Source organism: Halictus rubicundus, chromosome 5 (assembly GCF_050948215.1).
Source record: "Halictus rubicundus isolate RS-2024b chromosome 5, iyHalRubi1_principal, whole genome shotgun sequence".
NCBI lineage: Eukaryota > Metazoa > Arthropoda > Insecta > Hymenoptera > Halictidae > Halictus > Halictus rubicundus.
The window spans coordinates 20,422,397-20,450,236 of NC_135153.1; the positions used below are offsets into that span (position 1 = coordinate 20,422,397).

The 27,840-nt window shown below is 41.9% G+C and overlaps 3 protein-coding genes across 5 annotated transcripts in view; 1 reads left to right on the forward strand and 2 right to left on the reverse strand.

Moving 5' to 3' along the window:
• Nucleotides 1-27,840, forward strand: part of Nlg-4 (neuroligin 4) — a 363,569-nt gene that overhangs the window by 141,806 nt on the left and 193,923 nt on the right. The gene's annotated exons all lie outside the window — the stretch shown is intronic.
• On the reverse strand, nt 12,560-13,230 carry LOC143354541 (odorant receptor 49a-like). Its single transcript, XM_076788719.1, has 3 exons — nt 13,120-13,230; nt 12,691-12,823; nt 12,560-12,622 (listed from the first exon to the last, which is right to left on the reverse strand). The coding sequence occupies exons 1-3, from the start codon at nt 13,191-13,193 to the stop codon at nt 12,572-12,574; spliced, it is 258 nt and encodes an 85-aa protein (XP_076644834.1). The 5' UTR covers nt 13,194-13,230; the 3' UTR covers nt 12,560-12,571.
• Nucleotides 17,714-27,840, reverse strand: part of LOC143354539 (odorant receptor 10-like) — a 67,431-nt gene continuing 57,304 nt past the window's right edge. Inside the window, exons 6-7 of one of the 3 annotated variants that reach the window (XM_076788716.1) lie at nt 18,540-18,673; nt 17,714-18,281 (exon numbers count right to left, since the gene is read on the reverse strand). In XM_076788716.1, the coding sequence (XP_076644831.1) occupies nt 18,623-18,673 (51 nt within the window). In that variant the 3' untranslated portion in view covers nt 17,714-18,281; nt 18,540-18,622. Of the gene's footprint in view, nt 18,282-18,420; nt 18,674-27,840 lie in introns of those variants that run through there. The other 2 variants (XM_076788714.1, XM_076788715.1) reach the window with 2 other exon arrangements.

The window sequence follows — 27,840 nt, forward strand, 5'->3', positions numbered from 1 at the left end:
TTCGTTCGGATATGAATTTTCGAAAATTCGCGGGAATCGAACGGTGTCGCAATGCAGACAAAGGCGGGGGGGGGGGGGGGCGCAGTCGTTATTAGAACCGGGCAAGAGTGTCGTCGCGATTGTTTGGAACACAACCAAACGGCTGCTTAATCTCCATTACCGAATGGAAGCCTCGAACACTTGGTGGACACTTAGCCAGCGCGCGTTGCGTTCGATAATTCCGTAAGTTACGGCCGGCGTTCACAGTGTACGTTTGTTTGTTTGTGCGTGTGTGTGTGTGTGGGAGGTGATGTGTATGCGTCGTCATTGTAAAATATACGGCGGCGGGGGACGCGGGATTTCATAGAATGGAATCAGGTCAGCGTGAAACTCCTGGATTTACGAGTCGTTCCCGATGTAACGGGGAAACATCGGGGACCGTCGTGAAATGTTAATTAACGATGACTCGACGTTTCTTCCGGTCCCAGCCGTGTTAAATGAAACGCGGCCGAGCCGCGTTGATTCGATGAAAATGGGTTAATCGGAGGGACGATGTTCGGTAAGCGGAACGTGTGAACGGCGAGTCCGGAGGTAACCAAAAATCATTTTGCTCCGAGTCGATGGTTCCGTCGTGGCTTTCGACGAAGAAGCTGCTGGATGAAGACGGTTCATTTGGTCCTTGACCCCTTGCACTATAACATACAGGTTGTCACATGTAACTGCGATCTCCAAAATATCTCCCTTGATTTTGAGAAAGTAAACAATTTTTTACGTGCAATTTGAATGGTATCAAGTGGTCAGTAGAGGTCGCAGAGGATGTTTTATGTAGATGTTATTTCGCGTACAGTTCAAGGTCATCAATGTTTTTCTTTTCGATAACTAGATATATTTTCGTGTGGCATCGCGTAGCTCATACAATAATACATTTAGATATGTATTGTAGTGTGACCTTCAAATAACGTTGAGCTTAAAAACTTAAAGAAGACTTAAAAAAAGCAAAGGTGACCACCAGATACCTTTTAAATTACACGTAAAAAATTGTTTACTTAAGAAGAAGAAGTTTACGTAAGAATTAATAATTTTCAGGTTTCCTAACGGGGAGAGAGAGGTCTGGATGTGTGTTTACCGCAGATTCCGTTGAGGCTTGATAAGTTTTCGTTGATTCGAAACTGAATTTTATCCGGCTAATTGTGGAGCACCGCGCGGCAGCCGTTCAGCGCGTTTCAGTTGCGTCTAAAAACTCCGAAGCCGAAACAAAGCGGTGCTCCCGTTGCGAAACACGGTTGTCACAGGTTCGGTATGATTCAAAGCGACGCTGGTCGGTGGAATCCGCGCCGGCGGAAAAAGGATCGCCTGCAACTAGCGCGATACAGCCCCTCAAAACAATTATTCCGAGCGCACAATAAACAATTGTCCCTGGTAATCGAAGTGGTGATACACGGGGAAGCTCGTGCCCGGTAAAACCGGCGATGAATAACGAGGCGATGCGGTCCGGACCCGATTGTTCGGCTTGCGTATCTGAGAATTTAAAAAAAAAGCAAGAGAGTGAAACAAAAAGTGCGCGGAGAGAGAGACAAAGACTGAAACAAAAGCGTGGGTCAGGCGACCTGGGAACGCACAAATATTTTTTCACCAGGTTTCGCGGTTCTGTTTGAAACAATTATTACGCCGATAGGCCAACTCGAGTGGAAAACACCGGTTGTTCGAGCGAACTTGCCGCTTTCCGCCGGCAGAGTGGCCGCTCGATAACTGCCCGCCATGTAACTGCTGTATCGAAACGCTTCGAGCTTTCAGTCATCCTGTTTTGTTGATTCAACACTGGACGTGCACTGAACGCGACTGATATAACATGCGCATTGTCCTGCGATAAAAATCACTACAATTACAGAATAAATTAATATTCTTAATATCCGGATATATTAAGGGTACCCATAAGAAATCAATTATTTGCAAAGAATTTGTTTTGCCTTTAGTCCTGTAGCGATCGTTGAAACTGATCGTTGTACCACGTATTCTTTTACAGTATTCGGTGAAGCAGCCTGCGTTCAAAATATTCTAAAAAGTATAATTTTGTTTTACAACCCTGTAATAAAATGGCGGCGTCCGTACCTTCCGAGGATCATATTCGTCACTGCATACTTTTTCATTTTCATGCGGGATTTAATGCAACGGTGACAACAAATCATTTTTGCAGCTCCTTTCTTTCATTCTGTAGTTAGGGAAATAGGAGTATCATGATTATGATAATTTCATACCCAACGAGATAGATTACTGATGGTACCCGCTGTATGCTGGTACGCTATTTACTTATATATTGGTGCTGGATGTAAAAAATTTACAAACAAAGAAGCTACAAAAATTATAAGAAATGCAACATCATTTTTTAAGAGAACTGTTGAGATGCGACCCATGGTTTCTTTCACAAAGTTGATCCTTATGAGCAGTAGAACACGATTAAAAAAAAATTTTGTTTTTTTGACCTTGATTTTCAAGGTCAAGGTCAATTTTGCGGGGAGTTTTTTATGTCAATTTCCACCAAATCGTAGGTGTAGACTCACGCTATGGTGGCCTTGACATATAATTGTTTGACACACTGTACAAAGTTTCTTTTAGGTTTCAAAATAATTGATTACTCATGGGCGCCCCTAATAATACCGTCGTAAAATAATTCAAAGCATGACATTTCCGCTCGGCTCTTACCGTCGTTTTGCGAAAACGGTCGCGCATGATCGACGGTCTATTAATCGTGGTTTCACTGGTGCGATTCTTCAAGAACGTTCATGCAGCGGAACGATAGCCACATTTCAGGCCGCGTCGCGTCTGACTCGTCGTAAATTTCGTTATCAGAAAGATTCGATCCGGTTCGGTAACCGTATCGGCACTGATACTGCCAATAATCGTTCCCCTTGCCATATTTGAGCGTTAACCGTAGCTCTGGCGGAAGCGAGGAGGGCCGTCGCGACGCGCGGCTCGCTCGAAGAATGAGCTACGACGTCGATAAGCCTAATACAGTACACGATCGCGCGAACGTGCGCCGCCAGGCGAGGACAAGCTTTATCGAAACGAGCCGCACGGCTCGAACGCGTTACCGTATATATCCGTTCGCCTATTCGGTCTATTTTACGGGGAGTGCCCGGGCCGTACACCCGCCCTCCGTGGGAATACCGGAAGCGGTGAGAAATTCGTACACGCGCGGCCAAGTACGCCGCTCTTCCGGAGCCGGAGCTCCGCAGGAGTAATTGCGCGTGAGCCTCTTAATTAATGACCAGTCGGAAGGGAACGAGAAACCCGGGGATCCGACTTCGCGGCACGTCTTCATAATTTCTGGCCCGTGTTCCGTCGAAATCGCGCGAGTAATCAGAGCTCGCGTGCGCGAATAATTAGTGCGACCGAGGACCGTGACGCCGGCGCCCGGAACCAACCGCGACAAACTCGCGCTACCCGCTACCCCGGCTCTTGATCCCGGCGAACTCTGCCGGCCCGATAACATCCGAAAATTTCATTTCCCTTTTATCCTACTGTTCCCTTTGTCCTCCCCTCCCCAGCGCACTCCCTTCCGTTTAGACTCCAGTGAATAATACTTTGCGCTTTCTGTCACCAGTTTTATCGCTTCGTTCCATTGTGGTTTTGAACCTCCCGAAAAATCCTTGCATCCTCTTCAAGTACACGTCCCGCAGGACCGTAGAGATAAATCCGGAATTTTATTCGAGATGCACAGTTTTCCTCCGATACAAGACGAAAGCTCGGGGGCGGCTTTCGACGTATTACGGATGAGGGTTCGCAGACTCTACTTCTGACGTGTAAAAAGTTCGGAAGGTCAATTCCCCGGTGGACTCGGTAACGAGATTCATGGGTCACACCGTGTCATAGGTAACAACATGTACTCGAATGCTAGATGGGCCACTGATGGTCGATTGTAGCAAGCAATTAGCCGGATAAATCAATGCTGTACACGCTGCAACGACATTCCCCCGCGGTGTACACTCTCCCCCCACGAAGGATGTGCCCCAGTCCGCGCAAAAACCCGTGTAGAATCCAATGGAACGGATTACACGGCGCGCGGGCCGAGAGTTGCTGGCACGTCCAACGGCGATGTTTCATTTCTTGCATATTCAGGGAGACCGCGGAATACACGTCGACGGAATTAATTCGGCAACCGGTAGGCGAGATCGCATCAGTCGCCGCTCAAGAATTAAACAACGCCGCGTTTCTCGCGTTCTACGCAGCTCCAGGTTGTTCGGGCCCTGCGTCGTCGCGCCCAATTAATTCACACCCTGCTGAAACGGGCCGGCGTGTCTTCTCCCCGGAGGAGAGCTTAACACTAGGTTTACGGAGCACAAAAACTGACTATTTTGCATTACTCTATAAAAATACCAAGAACGTGTTACCCACATTTTTAGCAATATTTTTCAAATAATCTGTACCCAAAGAAATCAATTTGCTAAATTATTTCTCGTGTATGCAACCTTAGAATCTTAATAAGTTTAGATTAAAAATACTAGAACCCGTCATTTTGACGGGTCCCGTAAACATAGTGTTAAACAAGCGCGCTTTACGGGCTCTCTTCGCGGGAAGAATTTTCGTCCACGTTCTTCTACTCAACGGGCGGAGGAAGTTCCCGTTCAATTTGCATCCGTTTAAAACAGGTACTCGGTGGTGGCCAAAATCTCGCAAAACAAAATAATCTCGAGAAAATATATTTTCACCATTTTATCTTCCATCTCTCTCTCTCTCTCTCTTGTATCTTCCACTTTCAATTTTCTTATACGAGTTCCTCAAAATACTTTTCCCGAGGAGTTTCTCGAGATCTGCTTTGTAATAATAGTCCAATCTTTTTTTTTCTGTCTCCGGGGAGACCGTATCTGCTCTCTAATTGTGTTCGACCGGCGGCCGCGGAATTGGCAATAAATCGATGGTAATGAAAACGGACCTGGAATCGGCTAGGAGGGGAAAGACAAAGGTGAGAGCAGGGGGGTAAAGGCGACGAGGAAATGCTTTCGAAGCGACGGAGCGGGAACTGGAATGGATAAGGCACCGGAGCGGCGGGTAAAAGTAGTGCCTGTTTGAAAGGGTCCGGAGAGCTGGAATAAAGAATAATACAGCGTGGGAGTAACGAGCGGCGCCCGAGACTGTCGCCGTGCCGCGCCGCGCCGCGCCGCGCGGGACGAGTAAAAGAGGACCGGACGAAAGCTCCGCGTGGCTGAGATTTAGAAGCACTAAACACTGATTCCGACTTAACGCTGAGATACAACCAGCCGGGACGTTATACGGCTGTCACGTGGTCTGCGGTACCAACGATTTAGAGAAAGCCCGTGCGACGGCCCGCCATTTTATGAAGAAACTTTAGCGACCGGCGAACTACGCCCCGGATCTTTTTCTCCCGGAGCTTTCTCTCCGACCGCTTCTCGCGGATATCTCTTCATTACTGTTAACCTATTACCCGGGGACACTTCGCCGGACTAATGCCTGCTTAAATCTTTGTCGCCGAGAGGCGTCTTCGGGCTCTAACAGCGCCAGTTTTGGCAACGAGATTCCACAGCGCCCGCCTCCGCCGCCGCCGCCGCCGCCGCTGGATCTCGAGTGGATCCCCGGGCGAGCAGAGATAACCCGACCGGCTTCTTTCCTCTTAAGCCCGGCCAGATTGGTCCGAATCTGTTCCGAGTTTTGCTCGCAGCAGTTCGCAGCCCGCTTTGGGATTATTGCCGCTAACTTAACATCTTCGACTCCACTCCGGATTCTAATCGACCGTTCCCAAGCGATCGCTCGCGCTAAGCGACGACCGAAGAGCACTTTCCCACCCCCGTACTCCAAATCCAGTTCATTTTTGCTGGGACGCCGGTCCCTTCAGACCTTTTTTTGTGTGCGACTTGCTGTCTCTTATGAACTTGCCAGTTTTTAAGTGGACGCCCTCGGAAAATTGGATCCGACGGATTCTTTCCACTTTTTCTTTTTCAGATGTTAGAAAGATTAGTTCAGGTAAAATTGATTTACCAGAAAAATTCTATCCGAATCGCGACCAACTCGGCTGAAATGAAACTTTAATTTCTTTCCTGAATATGTTGAACACGTTAAGAGGCAAATATCAACCCCAGAGATTCTTACAAAATCAGAGTGATTTAATTAGCACTAAACCTACCACCGCCGGTCTACATGATTTTTTATTTTACGATTACTGAAATGGTGAAGATGCTTTCGTGGGAAATGATTAGATAAATATATTTAGGAGAGCGTGTGTTATAATACGAACCCCATAAAATCCAAATAAATTCAACTTGTAATTTTTATAAGACAACGTGTATTAGTCACTTTTAAGGCTCGGTAGGTTTAGTGTTAATGAAACCAAAACTAGAAATTGAAAATGTATTGCAGGGGTTGCTGTCTTGACCCTTTTGAATTCGAAAGACTCCAATAAAATTCGGTTTATCTGGATACCTTATAATAAAAATGAATTTCTAAACGCAGTCAAAAATCACTGTCATATGTGACTGACGTGGCAGTTGACGTGTGAATAGATTGAGAATAATGTAACAGTATTCATCCAATGATCCTACTTTTTTCAATCACTTCGGTCTTCAAAGTGGTTTCGATCGCGTTCGATCATCTTTGTTTCGCCCTTTTAATTTTACACTATAAATCGTGATTTTCCTGATTCTTTTTATTACCTAAAGTCACTAAACATTTCTGCTTACTATTCTATTTCACTAAACGTTTTTCACTCGTGTACTGTGCGCACGCAGCTAGCCCAAAGCAGATCACTTTTAATATTAAAAATGCAGAAAGGCTTTCAAATGGAATCTCAATGATGCACGCGAGAATCTACGAAGCGGATGCAAATTTTATTTGGAACAATTCGCTTGAAAGCCCGAAAGAGGTTTCGTTTTGGAAGTGAATTTATATTTCTTTTTGAACTTATTTCGAAGGAACGAGTATTATACAAGGGAGGCTGTGGCGTCAGTATCGCGTATTAGAGGAACAGTGAGAACACAGATCTTTGATTATGCTCGAGCTCACGACTCGCGCGGCCAACGCCTTCGGACAGAGTTCTTTCCGTCGTCTCTCTCTCTCTCTCTCTCTCTCTCTCTCTCTCTCTCGTCGGGCCGAGTTTTCATTTGGTGGCACCGGCGCCGGTCCTCGCTCACTTTTATTATTCTCCATTCGCCTGGTCGCATCTCCATGCGACTCATTCAGCTCATTCTTCGTCCGCGTGGCTTTTTACGTCTACGCGCCTCCGAGACTTTCACCCTCCACTTTCCGCTCTTTCTCTTTCCCTTCCCGTTGGTTCTTCTTCTCGGTGCGGACAAACGAATCATTGTTTCTCAGCAGATTCGTCCCGCGCCGCGCGCCGTCTCCTCGTTTCGAACGCGCGTCGACGAAGCCGGCGCCGTTTCGCGCGCACGCGTTCGTTAGCAAACGACACATAATAAGCAGGGAAAGCCAACGATTTCCATGCGACGCGATTTCTTTTGCCGCGGCGAGGTGATAATCGCCGATTGTTGAACGCCGGAGACCTCTCCCGGTTCGATTTCTCCGTGAAGTAGCTCGTAATGCGATTCTTCGCGTAACGAGCCATTGAACCGCTCCGTTTTTTCCGCGCGGAAACCTCGGAGCCTTTTCCAACGACGCGTTCGAGAGTGTACAAAATCGGTCTCGGGCTGTTTGTGTTTTCTCAGTCTTGAATCGCCTGGAAATAAAATAGTTTACGAAACTTTAATGTCGTTTCTCTGGAGAACGGTCCTCTGCGACCTATTGTTCCCGCGAGACTTTTGTTCCGCGTGACGAGTACTGTACGGTGCAATCGAGAACAATGTTTGACCTTGAAATTAAGGGGTCAAGGTCAACATTTCAAAGTTTACACCATTCTTTCCACCCTGTACACGTAGCGTTTACAGTGACGAGCAAAAGTGTAAACACACTTCACAAACACATTTACAATTGAATGATGAAAATTAGGTACTGATAATTACAAAGTGAATAGGATACACAAAACACAGCTGTGTATTTTCGTTAATGTTAAGAATATTTACCGAAAATTGGGATTGAAGACAATTTTTACAGTTTTGCACTTTAATTGTGCTCGTCGAAATAAAGCTTCAAATTAATATTTTGTCCATTTACCTTTACTTTTTTTTACTGCTTCTAGCCTGCGTGGTATACTATCTATTAAATTTTTAATCATTTCCGGCTCAATGTTGTACCATTCTTGTTCTATCCTTTTCCACAATTGATGAACACAATTCATGATTGTCATACTTTGCTACCTTCTCTTCACGATAGACCACAAATTTTCGATTGGGTTCATATCTGGACTTTCTGCTGGCCACTTCATCACAGAAAACTTTCGATTTCCTAGCCAGGTTTTTACTATCTTTGCGGTATGCTTAGGGTCCCCGTCTTGTTGAAATACTGCTTCGTCTTCAGCAAATTCAATAGCATTAACAACAGAGTGTGTACTATCTTAACCGTTTCTGATGCAACCTGCAAAACTGTAAACATTGCTTCAAATCCTTATTTTCCTAAAATAATATACATATTATTAATATCGTCTAACATAAACTGTTTTGTTTATCACATTCACCATATAATTATTAGTACCTAATCTTTATCATTCAATTGAAAACTAGGTTGTATCGTCAGGTTTTACGTAAAACTAGCGAAGTGTGTTTACACTTTTGCCCGTCACCGTAAGTCAGAGGGTTCGGGTTCGAATCGGTGTGCCGCGTTCGCTCGGCATTGCTAAATCGTTTGATTCCGGGGAATATAGGAATGGCCGGCGGTACGATGTAAGTAAAAGTTTCGCCGGGAAGACAATGGGAAACGAAGAGGAGCGCGGACGGGGACCAGGAAGTGGCGAGTTCGCAGTCGAGAGTCAGGTGCAAGAACCCGTGGCAGCAAGAAACCCGCTTGAGGGAAACGGGGGAAGACAATGAGCGGTAGAAGTCGCGGTCGCGAAGACAAAGGATTCGAAAGGAAGCGTCAGGACGACCGGGGGCAAAAACGAACGGACCATTTCGCCGGCTCCTGGTTCCGTGCGGTTACTTTTGTCTGCCGATAACGCGGCGTGAAGTTGCCAGCCATTTTCAGCCGGCGTTGCGGAAAGAAACTGGTAAACTTCTGGAATATTGTCTTCAAAGTTCGAAGTGGCTGCTACGCGCCGTAATTGTTTCGATCCCGGGGAATATCTGGTCTTGCTCTCGCGGTAAACAGAAACGGAGGGACCGGTTTTCGCACGCGTCCCATCCCTTAAGGTCCCCCCGTCCCTTCTTCCCTCGTTTCGGGCAAAAGGAAGCCGCGGTAGCGGGTAAGAAGAAAATCGAGTCAACCTGTTTTCTCCCGGAATTTTCGGATTGTGCGAAGCGTAGACGCGAAAAATGGCGCCCGTCTACTTGCCGCGTCTACAATGCCGTTTTTCAACCAACGATCCAACAATTGCTTTAAAAACATTTTAACACGGACGATTCCATTACATTATTTATATATATATATATATATACATATATATATATATATATATTAATGGAATCGTCCGTGTTAAAATGTTTTTAAAGTATATATAAATATATATATATATTATTATATATATATATATATATATATATTAAATTACTATATATACACACCTTTTGACTATTTCAAACTTTTGTGCAGCAAAATTAGCTGTGACCTTGAATCTCAAGGTCAAAAGGTCCACAAGTTTTTGCATAAGGGACCACCGGTCCATACTTGACGGTTCCCTCAAGAAATTATGCCAAAGCTTTCCCATTGTCAAACTGATTTTATTTGTATCATTACATTAGGTGTAATCTGGAACAGTAAAAACGTTAGAAGAATTTACAAGTACAGTTATATCATTTTCAATCCATTAACACTAGGTTTACGGAGCACTAAAAATGACTATTTTACATTACTTAGATAAAAATAACATGAATGTATCGATCAAAGTTTGTAGCCATTTTTTAAATAATATATACCCAAAGAAATGAATTTGTTAAATAATTGCTCATGGATGCATTTTTACAATTTCAATATTCGCAATTTAAAAATATTAGAATCCGTCATTTTGACGGGTCCCGTAAATCTAGTGTTAAACATATTATGGCAGAAAATAATTTTCTGTTTCACTCCTGCTTGTCGCAGTTCAGATAATTGTCATTTTGCACAAAGATCCGTTATTCGTCGGATTTGCATTCTAGAATCGGGCATTGCATATGCAGCAGTCTAATAATTACCTATAATTTTTCAATACCTGATGCAACTCGGAGGTAGTGGTTTCGATCGCGTGAAGTCGTCGAGCCAATGTCGATCAAAGATCGGGAGGCGCCTTTTGCTTAAAACCTGTAGAACGGTAGTGTCGCAGAGGGTTTGACGAGCGGCCGTTTCCTCGTTATCTGGCAGCGTGCTGCAATAACGTGTAACGAGCGTCGAAGTAGATCAACGAGAAAGCCCTGGAGCGTCTACGGGCGTCGGTGCCGAGATTTGTTGCGTCGTAAATCGGATCACGGCGGGACTAACGATTTTGTCGATACCCAAAGAGCGTTTCCGGGTCCGGCGGTCGACCGTAACCGACTCCGTATCGAGATTTAGGTTTCTGCCGTGCTCCCCGGCCACTCCATCCATCGGTCCCGCGATTTTTACCGTAAACACCGATCCGTTCAGCCTGCTGAATTCATGCTAAATCAATCGAGTGAACGCCGAGCCCAAAAGGGACGAGCTCCAAAAAAAAAAAAATATTCCAGGCAGCAGAAGGCAAGAATAGAACCGTTGAACGCCTCACGATCCTCCAGAACTCGCGGACCCGAAGAAAGGGTTGGAGTCGAAAAACCAACCCCCGTCCGCGCGGCCGCAATTACCCTTCGTAAAACACTCGTTACCGCAATCCCCTTCACGGATCCTCCGGGGCCAGTTCACCGGGGATCTGTGGAAAAAAAAGAGCCTCGCGACTTTGATTAAAAACTGATACAGCTGCTCGCTCCTTTACCAGCAACCCCCTGCTATCGAGATCTGGAGCATAAAAGCCGGCCCTGAAAGGCTTCGGGGAAGGAATTTGCCGGCAGGTTTCATGGTCGTTGGCTCCCCGAAGAAAGATTTCTCGAGCGTGGGTGGGGGGTAACCGGGGGAAGTTCCGGAACAAAAAGTTTTTTTCCATGGCGCGCGTTAAAAGATTACCTTCGCCTCGAGATAAAGGGAGTGAAAGTACCGGGTCTCTTAAAGGGTAGATGGCGATCCCCGCGGCAAAGATTGATGGCTCTCATTGTTGATCGAACGAGTTCGTCCGCCCCTACCCCCGGCCCAGAGGGTTGGCTCGATTCACTTTTACACCATTTTCATTTTTCCCGAGTGTTAATTCCCTTGATTACCCCGTTATCCGGGACGGGATTGTTTCCAAGTTTCCTGCCGGTGAATTAAAACACAGGTTTCCGACGAAAAACATTAATAACGCGATAATCGCGGGCCGATGGGGGAGGGGGAGGGGGAAATTTGAATTTTCATCCCCGCTGCCCGTGGATCCTTCTCCCGGTCGCGCGGAACGGGTTGCGGGCTTTACGAGCGAGGCAAATGGTTTTATGGAAATTAAAAGTAGCCCGCCGAGCGAGTTATGCATGACGGGCACTCTGCATAATCTAGCGCTTCCGGCCGATTGGACCTCCTCGAACATCCTCGCGGCCGGCTCGAGTCTCGCGATATTCTTAGCCCCGCATTCGCGAACAGCATCCGCGGATGAAAATATTCAATTGACTTCAATTGACCGCTTGATAAACGGGGACCCCTGCCGACTGCGAGATTGAAGCTCGGGGGTGGGTGGTGCCACGCGCGAGGACTAATTTCCAGGGGTGCGAGAATTTATGTGTCTTTTTGATAGGTGCTGCTTGAGACACCGTACAACGACAGCGCTGCGAATAATTATGAACTCCTACTTTTCGATTCCTCGGGATAGTAAAACGAATATTCACCGTATCGTCTACACGACAATTGTCCAAAACATGGGTCTAGCCAGGGACAATCATCGGGTAGGAGATACTGTTTTTTGATCCACTGCCCAACGTAGAAAAGGCTAGACTAGGCTAGGCTGTTTGGAACATGTGTCGAGTAGAGACTGTATTAATTTTTCTTCCTTCTTTTGCTTTTTGTAATATTTATTATTTGCAAACGCTGGCTAGCAGTAGCGCGAGCACTCGCATCGTTTTCAATTTTTCTTATTGTTTACACTGAGAAAGAAAACAGAAACGTATTTCTGTTAACATGTCATATGCGGCAATTATTTCCATAAGATTTGAATATTTTCCATGTTTATCGCGAGAATAATTGTTACGATTCTTGGTCTGCGTGTTTGATCAAATGTCCTTTGTCGACGACAGTGAATTCGGTACAATAAGGACAATGAGATATGATTTACCGTGCAGTCGCACGTGTACAATCATGATATATTTGGATTTTTCTGATTTTTTTTCTTTCCTCATCCAGTTTCCTTATCCAACCCTTCGTATTAAGGGTGAGTCCACTTTAAGGCTTACCATGTGATACAACATTTAACACGTGCAAAAATTGAGTTCCAACAAATCTAAGAGGTTCGTCAGTCCGCTGCAAGTATTACTGATCATTGTAGCGAATAGAGCACCGTAAAGTAGGACATAGATGCCTTCAAAACCTGAAACGATACAACCTCAAAAATAGTGAGTGATGCACACAGTCGAGATCCTCCCATGCCAGCCTTACCGAGGCGTACGTCTCGAACGATGAGTTGACAAGTGTGGAGTATGCTACTGAGGCTGGCCGCATGCATTTACACATAATTAGCAGCAATGTCTTCTGGTTCGAGATCGATGCATCATACCATTTCCCGCAGTACCTGCGATATACCCATTATAGTTGATGGTATGATACGGGGGAAATTCCTAATTAACGTGTTTCACATTCAAAACGATATTAAGTCAACCAAAATGTCTGCAGGATCTATTTAATAATTTTTCTGATTTTTATGGAATTCCTCAGTATAAATTACAGGATAAATTAGCGCATTACTTGAAATATAATAATTGATGATATTGTCGGTACATATTATTTCTCAAAGATCATTATCGAAAATTTGCAAAGTGCCTCTTTGTGTTTAATTTAACAATATAGGGAAATGTTGTTATTACTCACATCTGTCGGAAAACATTAGAACTGACGTCAATAAGCTCCTGCCCCGTAAGATTTATAAAGAACACAATAAACATCGTTGCAAAAAAGAATATTACAGACACAACAATTCCGTAGAAGCTTTCGTAGTTTTCGATATTAGCGAGGATCTAAATAAAGACACGGATTACAAAGTTTAATCTGAAATGTCAGAACACGAACTCGAAAGTCATTGATATGAAGAATATACCTACATGTACGGTAGATGTATGTTCGAGGGCCAGTCAAATGTGCGGAGCATGCATAGAAAAATCACTAACCAATTTTGATCGAATAGAAAATTGGAAAAAAATATCAGCTTTATATTTGACTGATCCTCGTCTACTGAAATCTCAGATTTTAAGACTAGAATAATTCTGGGTAAGGAAAATAGTGACGCAAAGTATTTTAGATACAAACTTACGTTAGCCAATAGACTACTGAGCATCAAAATGACCAGAATCGCCAGACAAGTTAAAGAACCGGCATAATAGGCATTTAGAGCGTTGACGTACCTAGAACAGCCATTTAGAAAATGATATGGAATTTTGTATGAAGAATAATATACTAACATACTGTTCAGAAAATATACTCACTGTATAATCTGGTCGTGTTGTTCGATGATGCGTGTCAAATTAATTTGAACTCCGTTATGTTTGATACGTTTCTCCGAAATATCGTGAAACACATGTTCCAAGCGATGGCTACAAGACTGGTATTCGTGTCATGTACATATGGTATAAACAGAATGTTTCTCATAAAGTGATTGATAAAATTGTCTCAAACATGACAGCAGAGATGAAAAAATCGATCGAAGGAAAAATGTTCTTCCTCAGGGGAATTCTTTGGATTTTACTTCCAAATCAATTAGTAATGAATTACTGTAATCAATTGTTCCTATTTACCGCAAGCATCCAGTACAGATTCCTAAATCACCCAGGCGGAAAATTTGCATATAGCAATTATTTCGTCTCTGAATCGAAGCATCTTTTATTCGAACGAAGATTTCGTACCACCTCCCTTTGTAAATAATACCCAACGTTCACTTTATAGGAATCACCCTGTATAACAAACAGTTTCTAACCTAAACACTCACCCAAAAATTGAGAACAAACCGCAGGCATGACTACAGAGCATACTAAACAGTGACGAGAACGTAAGAACTACCATATAAGCGATGATGGAGCAGATAAACATATCGAATACAATTGGCGAGAATTTTTCGTCACGATCAAAATAAAATCTTTGATGAGTCTGCTGCACGGAAATAGTAGTATTCATCAATATCACATTTTCCAGAATCCCCAACGTAATGTATGTGAAAACGGGGATACTCAATAGTAGATATCCTGACACTGGAACCACACACGTTTGTTGATCCACTGATGAATTTATTAATTTACTATTAATCTTATTCCCTTATCCCCTACTTTATCTACCGTTACGTAAAAGGACATCTGAAAATTGTATCATGCGAACCCAGTTTTTTTAAACTATTTATACATCAGGTAGTGAATTAATCCTTCTAACATCTAAGAAAAGGCTCATGCCGTTTGGTCACATTCAGAAAAAGTTATTTTAAAGTTATTTTACACTGACTCTAACTTGAACGAAGGTCGTAAGAGGCTAAATTACGCCATTACCTAAAAAGTACAATGACCGTTTCCATCCATCTTTCATAGAAGCTTCGAGTATATGGACTTCTTTGTTAATCGTCGCGCACTTCCAATCGTATTGCATTCTGTCCAGCATTTCCTTCAACTGATATAATAAAATTACTCGTATCGAAACTTAAAGATCCATAAGAAATCTCGAATTCCTACTACAGTTTTCTTTCGCTATAAGCCGACGATGTTTTCTTCGCAACTAGAAAATATCATCCCCCGATTATTTTATGTCATATTCGATCCTTTTCCAACGAGGGATATCGTAACACGGCCAACGACTTCATGGGACCCATAACTCTCGGCCCACGCAAGAACTCGCAAGAGCTCGCCCCGAGCCATCGTCTTATAACGAAAGACAACTGTAACATCAATGTATCCGGAATAATTCGAAATTTTCATTTCCGAACATATACCATAACGAGAAAAAGGGCATGAATATACATGCTACACGTCTTTCAGATTTACCGTACAACAATCTGACGTTTATTAAGTTTAAGTAGTGAAATAAACTTACCATTTCCATTTGGATACAACCAATAGTATACCATAAGAAGATTGAAATGTGCGTCAGAAAAAAAGGCACGTTCTCCATAATAACGTATATATCATTCCGTGATTTAATCATGAAGCATAGCTGTTCAACACACAGTCGTCACTATACATAATTATAACATGTGCTTCAATACGTCAATCTATGGAACGTGAAGTATGGACGTGAATCACGTACATGATTATGACGCGAACGTTTGGTGATATTATTTCTATAGTATGTATTGGGTTGTCTGTAAAGTTCGTGCCGATTTTTAAGGGAAACTCAAACGCAGTACATTTAAATTTCGAAATTTTGTTCCATAATCTTTCTCCATCTTTCATGCAACTTGCGTTTTCGGCGATAAACTCTTAAATATGATTTTTTATATGGACCAAAGAGTTAAAGTTTTTGTCATTATGGAAATTTTGTATTGACCTAAAGAGATGAGTATCTTATGATATAGTGTCTGATTAATAGGGTGAATGGGGTAGCACATCTCAACCAAGCTCCAACAACTTTTGGAAGAAAAAAGCATGAAATGCCTATAATGCACTCTGTTTCCTTCCATATTTAAGAGCCCAATCCTAATGTATCCATGTATCCTAATCAAATTTTTTCCTAAAAATGCCGGAAATATCACCTTCTAGACTATGTACACATACCATTTGTTTTCAATCATTCTGACATATTCCGAAATATCCTAATGCCACCTACAGAAAAACGGCACGAACTTTCCGGACAACCCGATAGTATTAGACAAAACTGTTTGGAACAAAATTAAAAAATTAATGATCAGTTTGTATAACAAGGATAAAGTTCTTGAACGGCTTTGCAGATTCTTTGCAGATTTAGGTTCATTGTCGTAAATTTCAGACATTCGACTTTTTCAAGCTTACGTACCCCCGTGCAATTACTCATTAGTTGCTTCTCCAAATTTTTTGTTTAAAAATGGTACGAACACTACGTTTGATTTTCTATTTTTCGAACCTTTATCTTATCAAAAATTGAACCTCTTTGTAAATCTTACCTCCCCGATGTAGTTGCGTATCAATGGGATGATTATACAAATTCTTGTCACTATAGCAATTATTTGTCTTTGGTAGGGCCACAGGCCAACCAACATCAAATGTAGCCGGTAGATCTTGAAATAGTTCTGCTCGAAGAGTTCCATTCGCAGGCCGTGGATGAGACACAACTGACACGCGAAGAACAGCGTAACCCTTTCGTCCCCTCTCTGTCGCTAAAATTCTTTTGTACCTCTAAAACCGCAACCTGTAATTTTCGATATTCCGCGACTTCCGCCGCGTGACAGTGTAATCGCCGTTAATAATCGATGGACGCGTCTATTGTAGTGCAGGCGCGCAATTCGTCGTAAAATTTCAAATTCAAGGAAACACGCTTTATAGAAGGGTTACAATGTCGCAGAAAATGATTGTCAGACTTCTCGGTTCACCTCTGGTTTGATTTTTCGTGCGAAAGTGGACACTCGCGTTGTCATTGACAACCGGTGTACACACATGTGGCAGTGGGGGTACGCTGCCACTGAAACACTGCCAGTCGTCGTCAGGAGTTCCTCGAGTGCAGATCGGAGTCAGCTATGGAAAGGAATCGATCGGCTCTTGAATTGTTATGGTGCTTCCTGCTTTGAGCGACGTCATTTTGAACGATGGGAAGACTTTCGCCAGGAGAGGTATGATTTCTAGCATCGATTGATGTTAAGATAAGCCATTTTCGGCCGGCGTTGCGGAAAGAAACTGGTAAATTTCAGGAATATTATCTTCAAACTTCGAAGTGGCTGCTACGCGCCATAATTGTTTCGATCCCGGGGAATATCTGGTCTTGCTCTCGCGGTAAACAGAAACGGAGGGACCGGTTTTCACACGCGTCCCATCCCTTAAGGATCCCCCGTCCCTTCCTCCCTCGTTTTCGGGCAAAAGGAAGCCGCGGAAGCGGGTAAGAAGAAAATCGAGTCAACGTGTTTTGTCCCGGAATTTTCAGATTGTTCGAAGCGTAGACGGGAAAAATAGAGCCGTCTAATTGCCGCGTCTAGAATGCCGCTATCAAATCGACAGTGAATTCGGTACAATAAGGAGAATGAGATATGATATGATTTACCGTGCAGTCGCACGTGAACAATCATGTTCACCCGTGCAGCCATCACTCGAACACGTATCTATCACGTTTTTATCGCGCTCGGCTTTATCTGTCGGCACTCTACGTTCCTCCGCGCGATAAAAGAAAAACTACTGGCAAACTACTTGGCAGGTATCCTGCGGGCATTGCGCCGAAATGATTAATTAATTCGTCAACACGGTTGATAATTCCGGGATCCGAAATACATAATCGCGATATCGAATTTCCGCCGACTCTTTCCGTCACAAGATCGCTTTTCACGCGCGTCGTTTACCAGGGACTCGTGTTCGGTCGATTCCCCGCGAAATTATTGCGATACAACCTTACAATGCAATAATTACTGACGTTTTATGCACGGCCCGTTCCTTCACGGCCCGTATAAATTTTAATTAGCTGCAGGATATTAGTCCGCGGAAAGGCCAACTCCTTTATGTGTGTATCGTATCGCGTTGCACGCGACGCGCCGATAGTAATAGATTGATAAACAATATTTCCTATAGAATAGGTGGAGCCTTAATTAACAAATTTTTGTGTAATGAAATGGATTAAAATTAGATCTTTCTGTGAGCGAATACGTCGTTGAGAGATTCCCAACCCAGTCCTTATTTGTTAAATAAATAATAGTCAACTTGAGGTTTACCATTTCCTCGTAGATCCTTTCGTTTCTCGGAGGAGTTTATAACACACGAACGCTATCGTTATGATATATTCATGTCAATTTATTTCTGCTTAACAACTTGTCAAATGTAGCAGACGCGAGTAATTTATTCAAATATAGTCCAACAAGTAATCGAGCGCGATTAATACAAATGGACCTAAAACAAATTTTCAATAAAAACTATTCTTATTCTCACTATTTATAAGTTTTTAAATTAAAATCCAAAGATAAAATTAAATCATATATATTCATATGTCTATTCAATGTAACTTCCGTTAAAAATTAATAGAACAGAAAATGAAAATTCAATTTAATCAAGAAGATATCTTTGGATTTTTCTGATTTTTTTTTCTTTCCTCATCCAGTTTCCTTATCCAACCCTTCGTATTAAGGGTGAGTCCACTTTAAGGCTTACCATGTGATACAACATTTAACACGTGCAAAAATTGAGTTCCAACAAATCTAAGAGGTTCGTCAGTCCGCTGCAAGTACTACTGATCATTGTAGCGAATAGAGCACCGTAAAGTAGGACATAGATGCCTTCAAAACCTGAAACGATACAACCTCAAAAATAGTGGGTGATGCACACAGTCGAGATCCTCCCATGCCAGTCTTACCGAGGCGTACGTCTCCAACGATGAGTTGACAAGTGTGGAGTATGCTACTGAGGCTGGCCGCATGCATTTACACATAATTAGCAGCAATGTCTTCTGGTTTGAGATCGATGCATCATACCATTTCCCGCAGTACCTGGGTTATTCCCATTATAGTTGATGATATGATACGGCGGAAATTCTTAATTAACGAGTTTCACATTCAAAACGATATTAAGTCAACCAAAATGTCTGCACGATCTATTTAATAATTTTTCTGATTTTTATGGAATTCCTCCTCAAATTCTACTTTCATCACGACAGGATAAATTAGCGCATTACTTGAAATATAATAATTGATGATATTGTCGGTACATATTATTTTTCAAAGATCATTTTCGAAAATTTGAAAAGTGCCTCTTTTTGTTTCATTTAATAATATAGGGAAATTTTATTATTACTCACATCTGTCGGAAAACATTAGAACTGACGTCAATAAGCTCCTGCCCCATAATACAAATAAAGAACAAAATAATCAACGGTTCAAAAAAGAACGCTACAGGCAGAGCGATTCCGTTGAAGCTTGTCTCGTTGTTGATATTAACGCGGATCTAAATAAAAAGACGGATTGCAAAGTTTAATCTGTGACGTCAGAATGCGAAGTCGAAAGTCATTTAAATGAACAATTTACGTACAATTGTGCTAGATGTATGTTCGAGGGTCAGTCAAATGTGCGGAGCATGCATAGAAAAATCTCTGACCAATTTTGCTCAAATACAAAATAGGAAAAAACTATCAGCTGTATATTTGACTAATCCTCATCTATTGAAATCCCAGATTTTAAGACTAGAATAAACGTGAGTAAGGAAGATAGTGACGCAAAGTATTTTAGATATAAACTCACGTTGACCAATGCACTACTGAGCATCAAAATGACGAGAATCGCCAGACAAGTTAAAGAACCGGCATAATAGGCATTTAGAGCGTTGACGTACCTAGAACAGCCATTTAGAAAATGATATGGAATTTTGTATGAAGAATAATATACTAACATACTGTTCAGAAAATATACTCACTGTATAATCTGGTCGTGTTGTTCGATGATGCGTGTCAAATTAATTTGAACTCCATTATGTTTGATACGTTTCTCCGAAATATCGTGAAACACATGTTCCAAGCGATGGCTACAAGACTGGTATTCGTGTCATGTACATATGGTATAAACAGAATGTTTCTCATAAAGTGATTGATAGAATTGTCTCAAACATGACAGGAGAGATGAAAAAATCGATCAAAGGAAAGATGTTCTTCCACAGGGGAATTCTTTGAATTTTACTTCCGTTTCAATTGGTAATGAATTACTGTCATCAATTGTTCCAATTTACCGCAAACTCCCTGTATAGATTCTGAAATCACCCACGCGGCAAATTTGCTTATAGCAAATTATTTCCTCTCTGTCTCGGAGCATCTTTTATTCGAACGAAGATTTCGTACCACCTCCCATTGTAAATAATACCCAAAGTTCACTTTATAGGAATCACCCTGTATAACAAACAGTTTCTAACCTAAATACTCACCCAAAAATTGAGAATAAACCGCAAGCATGACTAGAGAGCATACTGAACAGTGACGACAACGTAAGAACTACCATACACGCGATGAAGTTGCAGATAAACATATCAAGTACAAATGGCGAGAAAGTTTCATCACGAGTCAAATACAATCTTTCGTGAGAAATAGTAGTATTCAACGATATCAAATTTTCCAGAAACCCCAACGTAACGTATGTGACAGTGTAGATAGTAAACACTAGATATTCGAACACTGGAACCACACATGTTTGTTGATTCACTGATGTATTTATTAATTTACTGTAAATCCTACTCCCATATGCCCTACTTTATGTACCGTTATCTAAAAGATCATATGAAAATTGTATCATGCAAAGCCAGTGTCCAACGCACCAGTGCATTAGTTGTCCCAACCAAAATAGCAATGTTTTTTTTAAACTATGTATACATCAGGTAGTAAATTAATCCCTCTAATATCTCAGAAAAGGCTCATGCCGTTTGGTCACATTCAGAAGAAGTTATTTTAAAGTTATTTTACACTGACTCTAGCTTGGACGAAGGTCGTAAGAGGCTAAGTTAAACCATTACCTAATATGTATAATGACCGTTTCCATCCATCCTTCATGCAAGCTTCGAGTATATGGAATTCTTTGTTTATCGTCGCGCAGTGCCAATGATATTGCATACTGTCCAGCATTTCCTTCAACTGATATAATAAAATTACTCGTATCGAAACATTAACTTCAATAAGGAATCACGAATTTCTACTACAGTTTTCTTCCGCTATAAGCCGACGATGTTTTATCTATGTAATGTGAGATCTAGAAGATCTCATCCCCAGTTTTTATGTCACATTCGATCATTTTCCAACGAGGGATATCGTAACACGCCAAGCCGAATAGGTACCCTCATCCGTAATACGTCGAAAGCTGCCCGAGCCATCGTCTTATAACGAAAGACAACTGTAACATCAATATATCCGGAAGAATTCGAAATTTTCATTTCCGAACACATACCATAACGAGAAAAAGGATATGAATATACATGCTACACGTCTTTCAGATTTACCGTACAACAATCTGATGTGTATTAAGCTTAAGTAGTGAAATACACTTACTATTTCCATTTTGAAACAACCAATAGTATACCATACGAAGATTGAAATGTGCGTCAGAAAAAAAGGCACGTTCTCCATAATAATGTATATATCATTCCGTGATTTAATCATGAAGCATAGCTGTTCAACGCAAATTATGGAACATATTCTTCACTATACATAATTATAACATGTGTTTCAATAGGTCAATCTATGAAACGTGAAGTATGGACGTGAATCACGTACATGATTATGAGGCGAAAGTTTGGTGATATTATTTTTATAGTATGTATTGGGTTGTCCGTAAACTTCGTGCCGATTTTTAGGGGAAACTCAAACGCAGTACATTTAAATTTCGAAATTTTGTTCCATAATCTTTCTCCATCTTTCATGCAACTTGCGTTTTCGGCGATAAACTCTTAAATATGATTTTTCATATGGACCAAAGAGTTAAAGTTTTTGTCATTATGGAAATTTTGTATTGACCTAAAGAGATGAGTATCTTATGATATAGTGTCTGATTAATAGGGTGAATGGGGTAGCACATCTCAACCAAGCTCCAACAACTTTTGGAAGAAAAAAGCATGAAATGCCTATAATGCACTCTGTTTCCTTCCATATTTAAGAGCCCAATCCTAATGTATCCATGTATCCTAATCAAATTTTTTCCTAAAAATGCCGGAAATATCACCTTCTAGACTATGTACACATACCATTTGTTTTCAATCATTCTGACATATTCCGAAATATCCTAATGCCACCTACAGAAAAACGGAACGAATTTTCCGGACAACCCAATAGTATTAGACCAAACTGTTTTGAACAAAATTCAAAAAGTAATAAGCAGTTTCTATAACAAAGGATAAAGTTCTTCAATGGCTTTGCAGATTCCTTGTAGATTTGGTTTCATTGTCGTAACTTTAAGACATTCGACTTTTCGAACTTACATATCCCCGTGCAATTGCTCATTAGTTCCTTCTCCAAATTTTTTGTTTAAAAATGGTACGAACACTATATTTGTAGACTACTGAATTTCGATTTTCTATTTTACGAACTTTTATCTTATGAATAATTGAACCTCTTTGTAAATCTTACCACCGCGATCCAGTTGTGTGTAAATAGAATGTGTATACAAATTCTTGTCACTATAGCAATTATTTGTCTTTGGTAAGGCCACAGACCAACCAACATCAAATGTAGCCGGTAGATCTTGAAATAGTTCTGCTCGAAGAGTTCCATTCGCAGGCCGTGGATGAGACACAACTGACACGCGAAGAACAGCGTAACCCTTTTCTCCCCTCTCTGTCGCTAAAATTCTTTACTACCTCTAAAACCGCAACCTGTAATTTTCGATATTCCGCGACTTCCGCCGCGTGACAGTGTAATCGCCGTTAATAATCGATGGACGCGTCTATTGTAGTGCAGGCGCGCAATTCGTCGTAAAATTTCAAATTCAAGGAAACACGCTTTATAGAAGGGTTACAATGTCGCAGAAAATGATTGTCAGACTTCTCGGTTCACCTCTGGTTTGATTTTTCGTGCGAAAGTGGACACCCGCGTTGTCATTGACAACCGGTGTACACACATGTGGCAGTGGGGGTACGCTGCCACTGAAACACTGCCAGTCGTCGTCAGGAGTTCCTCGAGTGCAGATCGGAGTCAGCTATAGAAAGGAATCGATAGGCTCTTGAAGTGTTATGGTGCTTCCTGCTTTGAAAGACGCCATTTTGAACGATGGGAAGACTTTTGACAGGACAGGTATAATTTCTAGCTTCGATTGAAGTAATGATCACATTTTTCGTCGAGTGTATAAATTCATAAAATCTGTAGTCTAACGATGCGCGTGTACTTGCATTTAAAAAGTTGCAATGCGTTCTACGAAAATGCTGTGAACAAAAGAGGCGCACCAATTGAATTATCACTACACGGAAACGGTGCTGGTAAAATAAAATGATTAATCCGCATTTTCAATGGATTTCAATGGATTAATTTTAACATTTTACAAAATATCCAACCACATCCAATTATACATCTTCCACCATACGTTATCAATGAGGATTTTCCTGCAAAATAAAAATCGTCTGCATCGATTGCAGGAAATAGAAAGCAAATAGAATGTTAGCTCTTCTTTTTATTGTTAATTAATGGGAAATAAGATATTTAGCTTTAAAAATCTTGCTGTTCTACAAATTTTAAGTTTCGTGTACTTTTCTTCGTTTCGTTACTTTTACTTGTAATCTCAAGGATTCTATTTCTCCTGTTGGAGGACGCCAAGAATACTCGACCTAAAATTCGTGGAATTTCGAGCGTCCGTGAATTTCGAAGTATGATGTTTATTAAAGTTGCAGTAACGAAACTGTTGTAGAAGAATGCGAAACGCGGAAGATATATGAGTGCAACGAGGCAGGGGAGGCAACAGTCCGTCAGAATGGTGGTCATTAAGCGGACTAACAGCGATCCCTTTATCGTGTATCGATCGACGTGGCTCGGACCACGCTCCCTCTCGTGATCGAGCAACTTCGAAATGTTCTTCCGATGCGAACCCGGAGAAAATCCAATGCAGCCCGCTCGGCCAGCAAATTGGCCAAAAAATTAACCGTGCGTCGAATCGATCGGGTGTCGGCCGCGTTATCGATCCCGCGCGTCTTAGTTTTCGACGTCAGACGATTCTCGCCGATACTAACTCCTCGTTTCCCAAGGAGCTCATAAATTTACGACGAGTGATTCGGGTCGGGACGGCCATTGCTCGCGGCGGTTCGAAAGTCGCCGTCCCGACGCATAAATATGCAAGTTCACGGGCCACTCCCGTTGCAAAGTAACGTCGAGATCGACTGCTGCATCGACGTCGATCGTTATCCGTCGCGTTAAATGCACACTGTCCTCCGGAAATGTATGCGTATCCATAGAGTATATTCTCGAAGAAATAGGTACTTAAATAGATATTTAAATGATAATAATTTCCTAGAAACACTACTATTAAAATTCCGACGTGAACTTCTTTATAATTAACCGCACACAATTGGGTTGTAAATTCACTCAGTTGCAGATACAGTTCCTCAAAGTAAAATATTTTCCATCGCAGTTGACCTCCGACGAATGACCTCGAGTCGAAGGTCACCCTATCGCCCTGTAAACAACAACCGAATCTTAAGCACAAATCTATATATTAATCTAATACACTATTAAATAATTTCGCTAATAATCCGATGATTAACACAGAAAAGAATTTTACGTTTCATTCGCCCAGCAAATCGTTGACTTCTGCATAACTGTCTCCGAACGAAAGGGTTAGACAACCCCTTGAATATTAAAATGTGCTACGAAATTTTGATTTATAATTAAACCCCTCTGTCATTTTCCGTGGTCCCGGGTGAATTTTTGTTCTAGATCAAATTAGCGATCGCGGGAATACTTATGGCAGAAAGTACCGGTAAATCTGATCGGGCAAATTATTTCCTGTAACAATTGTATGGTACGAGCTGGCATTTTTTCCACGGCGGGACCAATGTTTTTTCCTCTGTGAATGGCTTTTCCCTGGATCGAGCTGGTTTTTTATCGTGACTGGAACTTTTGTAGATTTATTTCGACCGAATGATTCTATCTGGATCTGTTTTGCTCTCGCGTTGCAACGAGTATCTCTTTGCATCGTGATCGCTGATAAATTCGACAGAATAAATGTTTCCTCCAGAATGGAACGATCTCTCTCTCTCTCTCTCTCTCTCTCTCTCTCTCTCTCTCTCTCTCTTTCTCTGTGTCTCTCGAGTGTTCATGCGCTTCGCGATCGTTTAGCGAAATTGAAAATACGGTGAAACACATGTCCAGCTTTTTTGGGTCTCGTTCCGCAAATTTGAAGAAAAATATTGTAGGGCGGCAATAGGGGAGATTCGCGGCGATAAATCGTTTGAACAGTTTTGTATAAAACCGTGCAATTGTCGGTCGGACTTTCGCCGGTTTCGTCATAATTACTCGGAGTTTCCGGCCCGAATTTCGCGAACAAACTATTTCGTTTTTCCCCGGTTTTATCGGCGCGAAAGTAGAACGATGCGGTTTTAGCGCGACCGAACGAGCGGTGAATTGTTTATAGGCGGGGGGATTTAGGTAGCGACTTTTACTCGGCAAGCTAAGTATTTTTTAAAGCGCGAAATATTCACATCTTTTATGACTAATAAACCGCTCCGTTTACGTACGATCACTGTTAGTTTGAATGCTGTCCGTTCGACAGATTTAGAACTTCCGGTCAAAACACTTTGCCTGAATGTTTTCATTTACTGAATGAATACGTGTGCTTTTACAGAAAAATGATAATATAGCGGACCTCTATACAGAAGATTGTTCGCACGAGCCGAATAAACATTTTACATTCTTCCTTCGGTAATTTAAAATTTTCTGTTAACCCTTAGCACTCGAATGGCGACTGTAAGGCGCCCCACTATTCAAAATATTTTTTACATTATTAAATTTGTTTGTGTTTAATAAATTACTAAGCATTTCAGTGTTGTATGAGTACATCATGAAAAATAAAATAAAAGGGAAATATGTCTAGGTCGGAAGAAATGTTTGGTTTCGGAGTTAAAATAGCTTCGAGTGCAAAGGGTTAAATTTCACATTGTCCTCATGAATGCATAAATTTACTTATAAACGTAGAATGCAAGGATTTCTAATAAACTGTTCTTTTTCTTAATTTATAGTTTTATATTGACTTAATTTTCCTAGAGGGGGTTGCCTAATTCCGACTGCTCTAATGTGGCGCGGAGCTCCGAATTCTTATGTTCGCCGGAAATATGATTCTAATCGCGGAGAATGAAAAGGATAGTAAATTTCGCCCGCGTCTGCGCTCGGTGCTTCAATTATTTCGCTCCGAGCGGAAGATGATATTAAAAATCCCGCGTTTCACGCGAATTTTCGGGGTCACGGGGTCATCGAACTCTCGGGCGTTCCTGCGCATCGGGGGCTGAAGATTTGATAGGGGAAACGAACGATTAACCCTTGTTTCGCAGAAATTAGCGGACGCAAGACTTTCAATTACGCGGGTACGTCCGTGCGATTTCATTTCAGCCGGTTACGAGTGCTATGAAAATGAGACGTAACAGGATTGCGTGACACCGGGCCGAATGAACGCGCCGACAAATGGGAAAAATTGTCGCCGCCAGGAAAACAAGTGATTTACATGAACAGCCGGGGCAACACTCGGGGGAATTGCGGCGAAGTAATTTCAAGGTGAACAGGCGAACAGCTTGGAACTGCTTAGGGGAACGTGCAGAATACAGTAGCGCCTCGATATACGTGTAAGAGATGCGCACGATATTTGATATTCAATTTTTTCTTCATTTCAAGACGAACGTTCTAGACGACTATAGTCGTTATGAGAATTTTTTGTGTCGCGATGAGTATAATGCGGGGAACATAATTACCATGAGTCGATTTGGGTTCGGCTAACAAAATTATTGATTTTTCAAAGAAGCCCGGCACGGTCTCATTATAATTTAATTACACATACTTTACAGCAGCTCCATGTACTCTTTGTTTGACGAGTATTGAAAATCCAGCTACAAAGCTAAGGGCTTAATGGGATTCGGATTGATCATGTCAAAGAGCTTGGAAGTCTGCTTTTACATGAAAATCTCGAAAGAAATTATTTAGTATATTTCAAACTGACGTTACCAAGCAACCTGTACTCGCTACTGACATAGTTTAATATTTCACCCATAGCAATAATTGCAGAATTCTGAACAATTACTCGAAATTAATTTTCGCATATTTTTTAGACGCTGAAATGGGGTATACGTTTCGCATAAAACCGTATTTAATCAAACGAATAAATAACGAGTTATTTCGACCGGTTGTTATTGCGAACGGAATATCTTAATTTTGAGACCGCCGGCATGATGGAAATGATGTCGGCTGGTTTTCGAAATTATTAGGTCCACTCACCCGTGCGTTTATCGTCGCTGAATAAACGGAGTCGGCTATCGGACCGAAATTCGTGCGTTTTATCACTGGCACATAAGTGAAAAAAAATGATATAAAGCCCGGGATCGTAAAAACGGGAGAATTGTATTCGAACCGGTTGAATCGGTTGTTCCGGAGAGTGTAATCCCCTTCGAACGTTCGAATAAATTTGCCGCGTTGCTCGCCCGGAAAAATTCATGCTGTCCGAATTAAAAACCGATTATAGATTAGTCACGCCGCGCCGGCCGCGTTTATTCCGGATACCGACATACCGGGGGCTAGCATTTAATCGTACTGAAAGGACTGCCCTGTTAAGGTTGATTCACATTAGAAACACGGTCGCGATCTCACGGACACGGTCTCGCGATATACTGTCTCTACTCGATAATTGTCCCAAATATCTAGCTTCTAATTGTCCCGCAACTATCCCCACTACCACTTTTCTACGTTCGGCAGTGGATCAAAGAATAGTATCATCCACCCGATAATTGTGGCCAGAATCTTTAT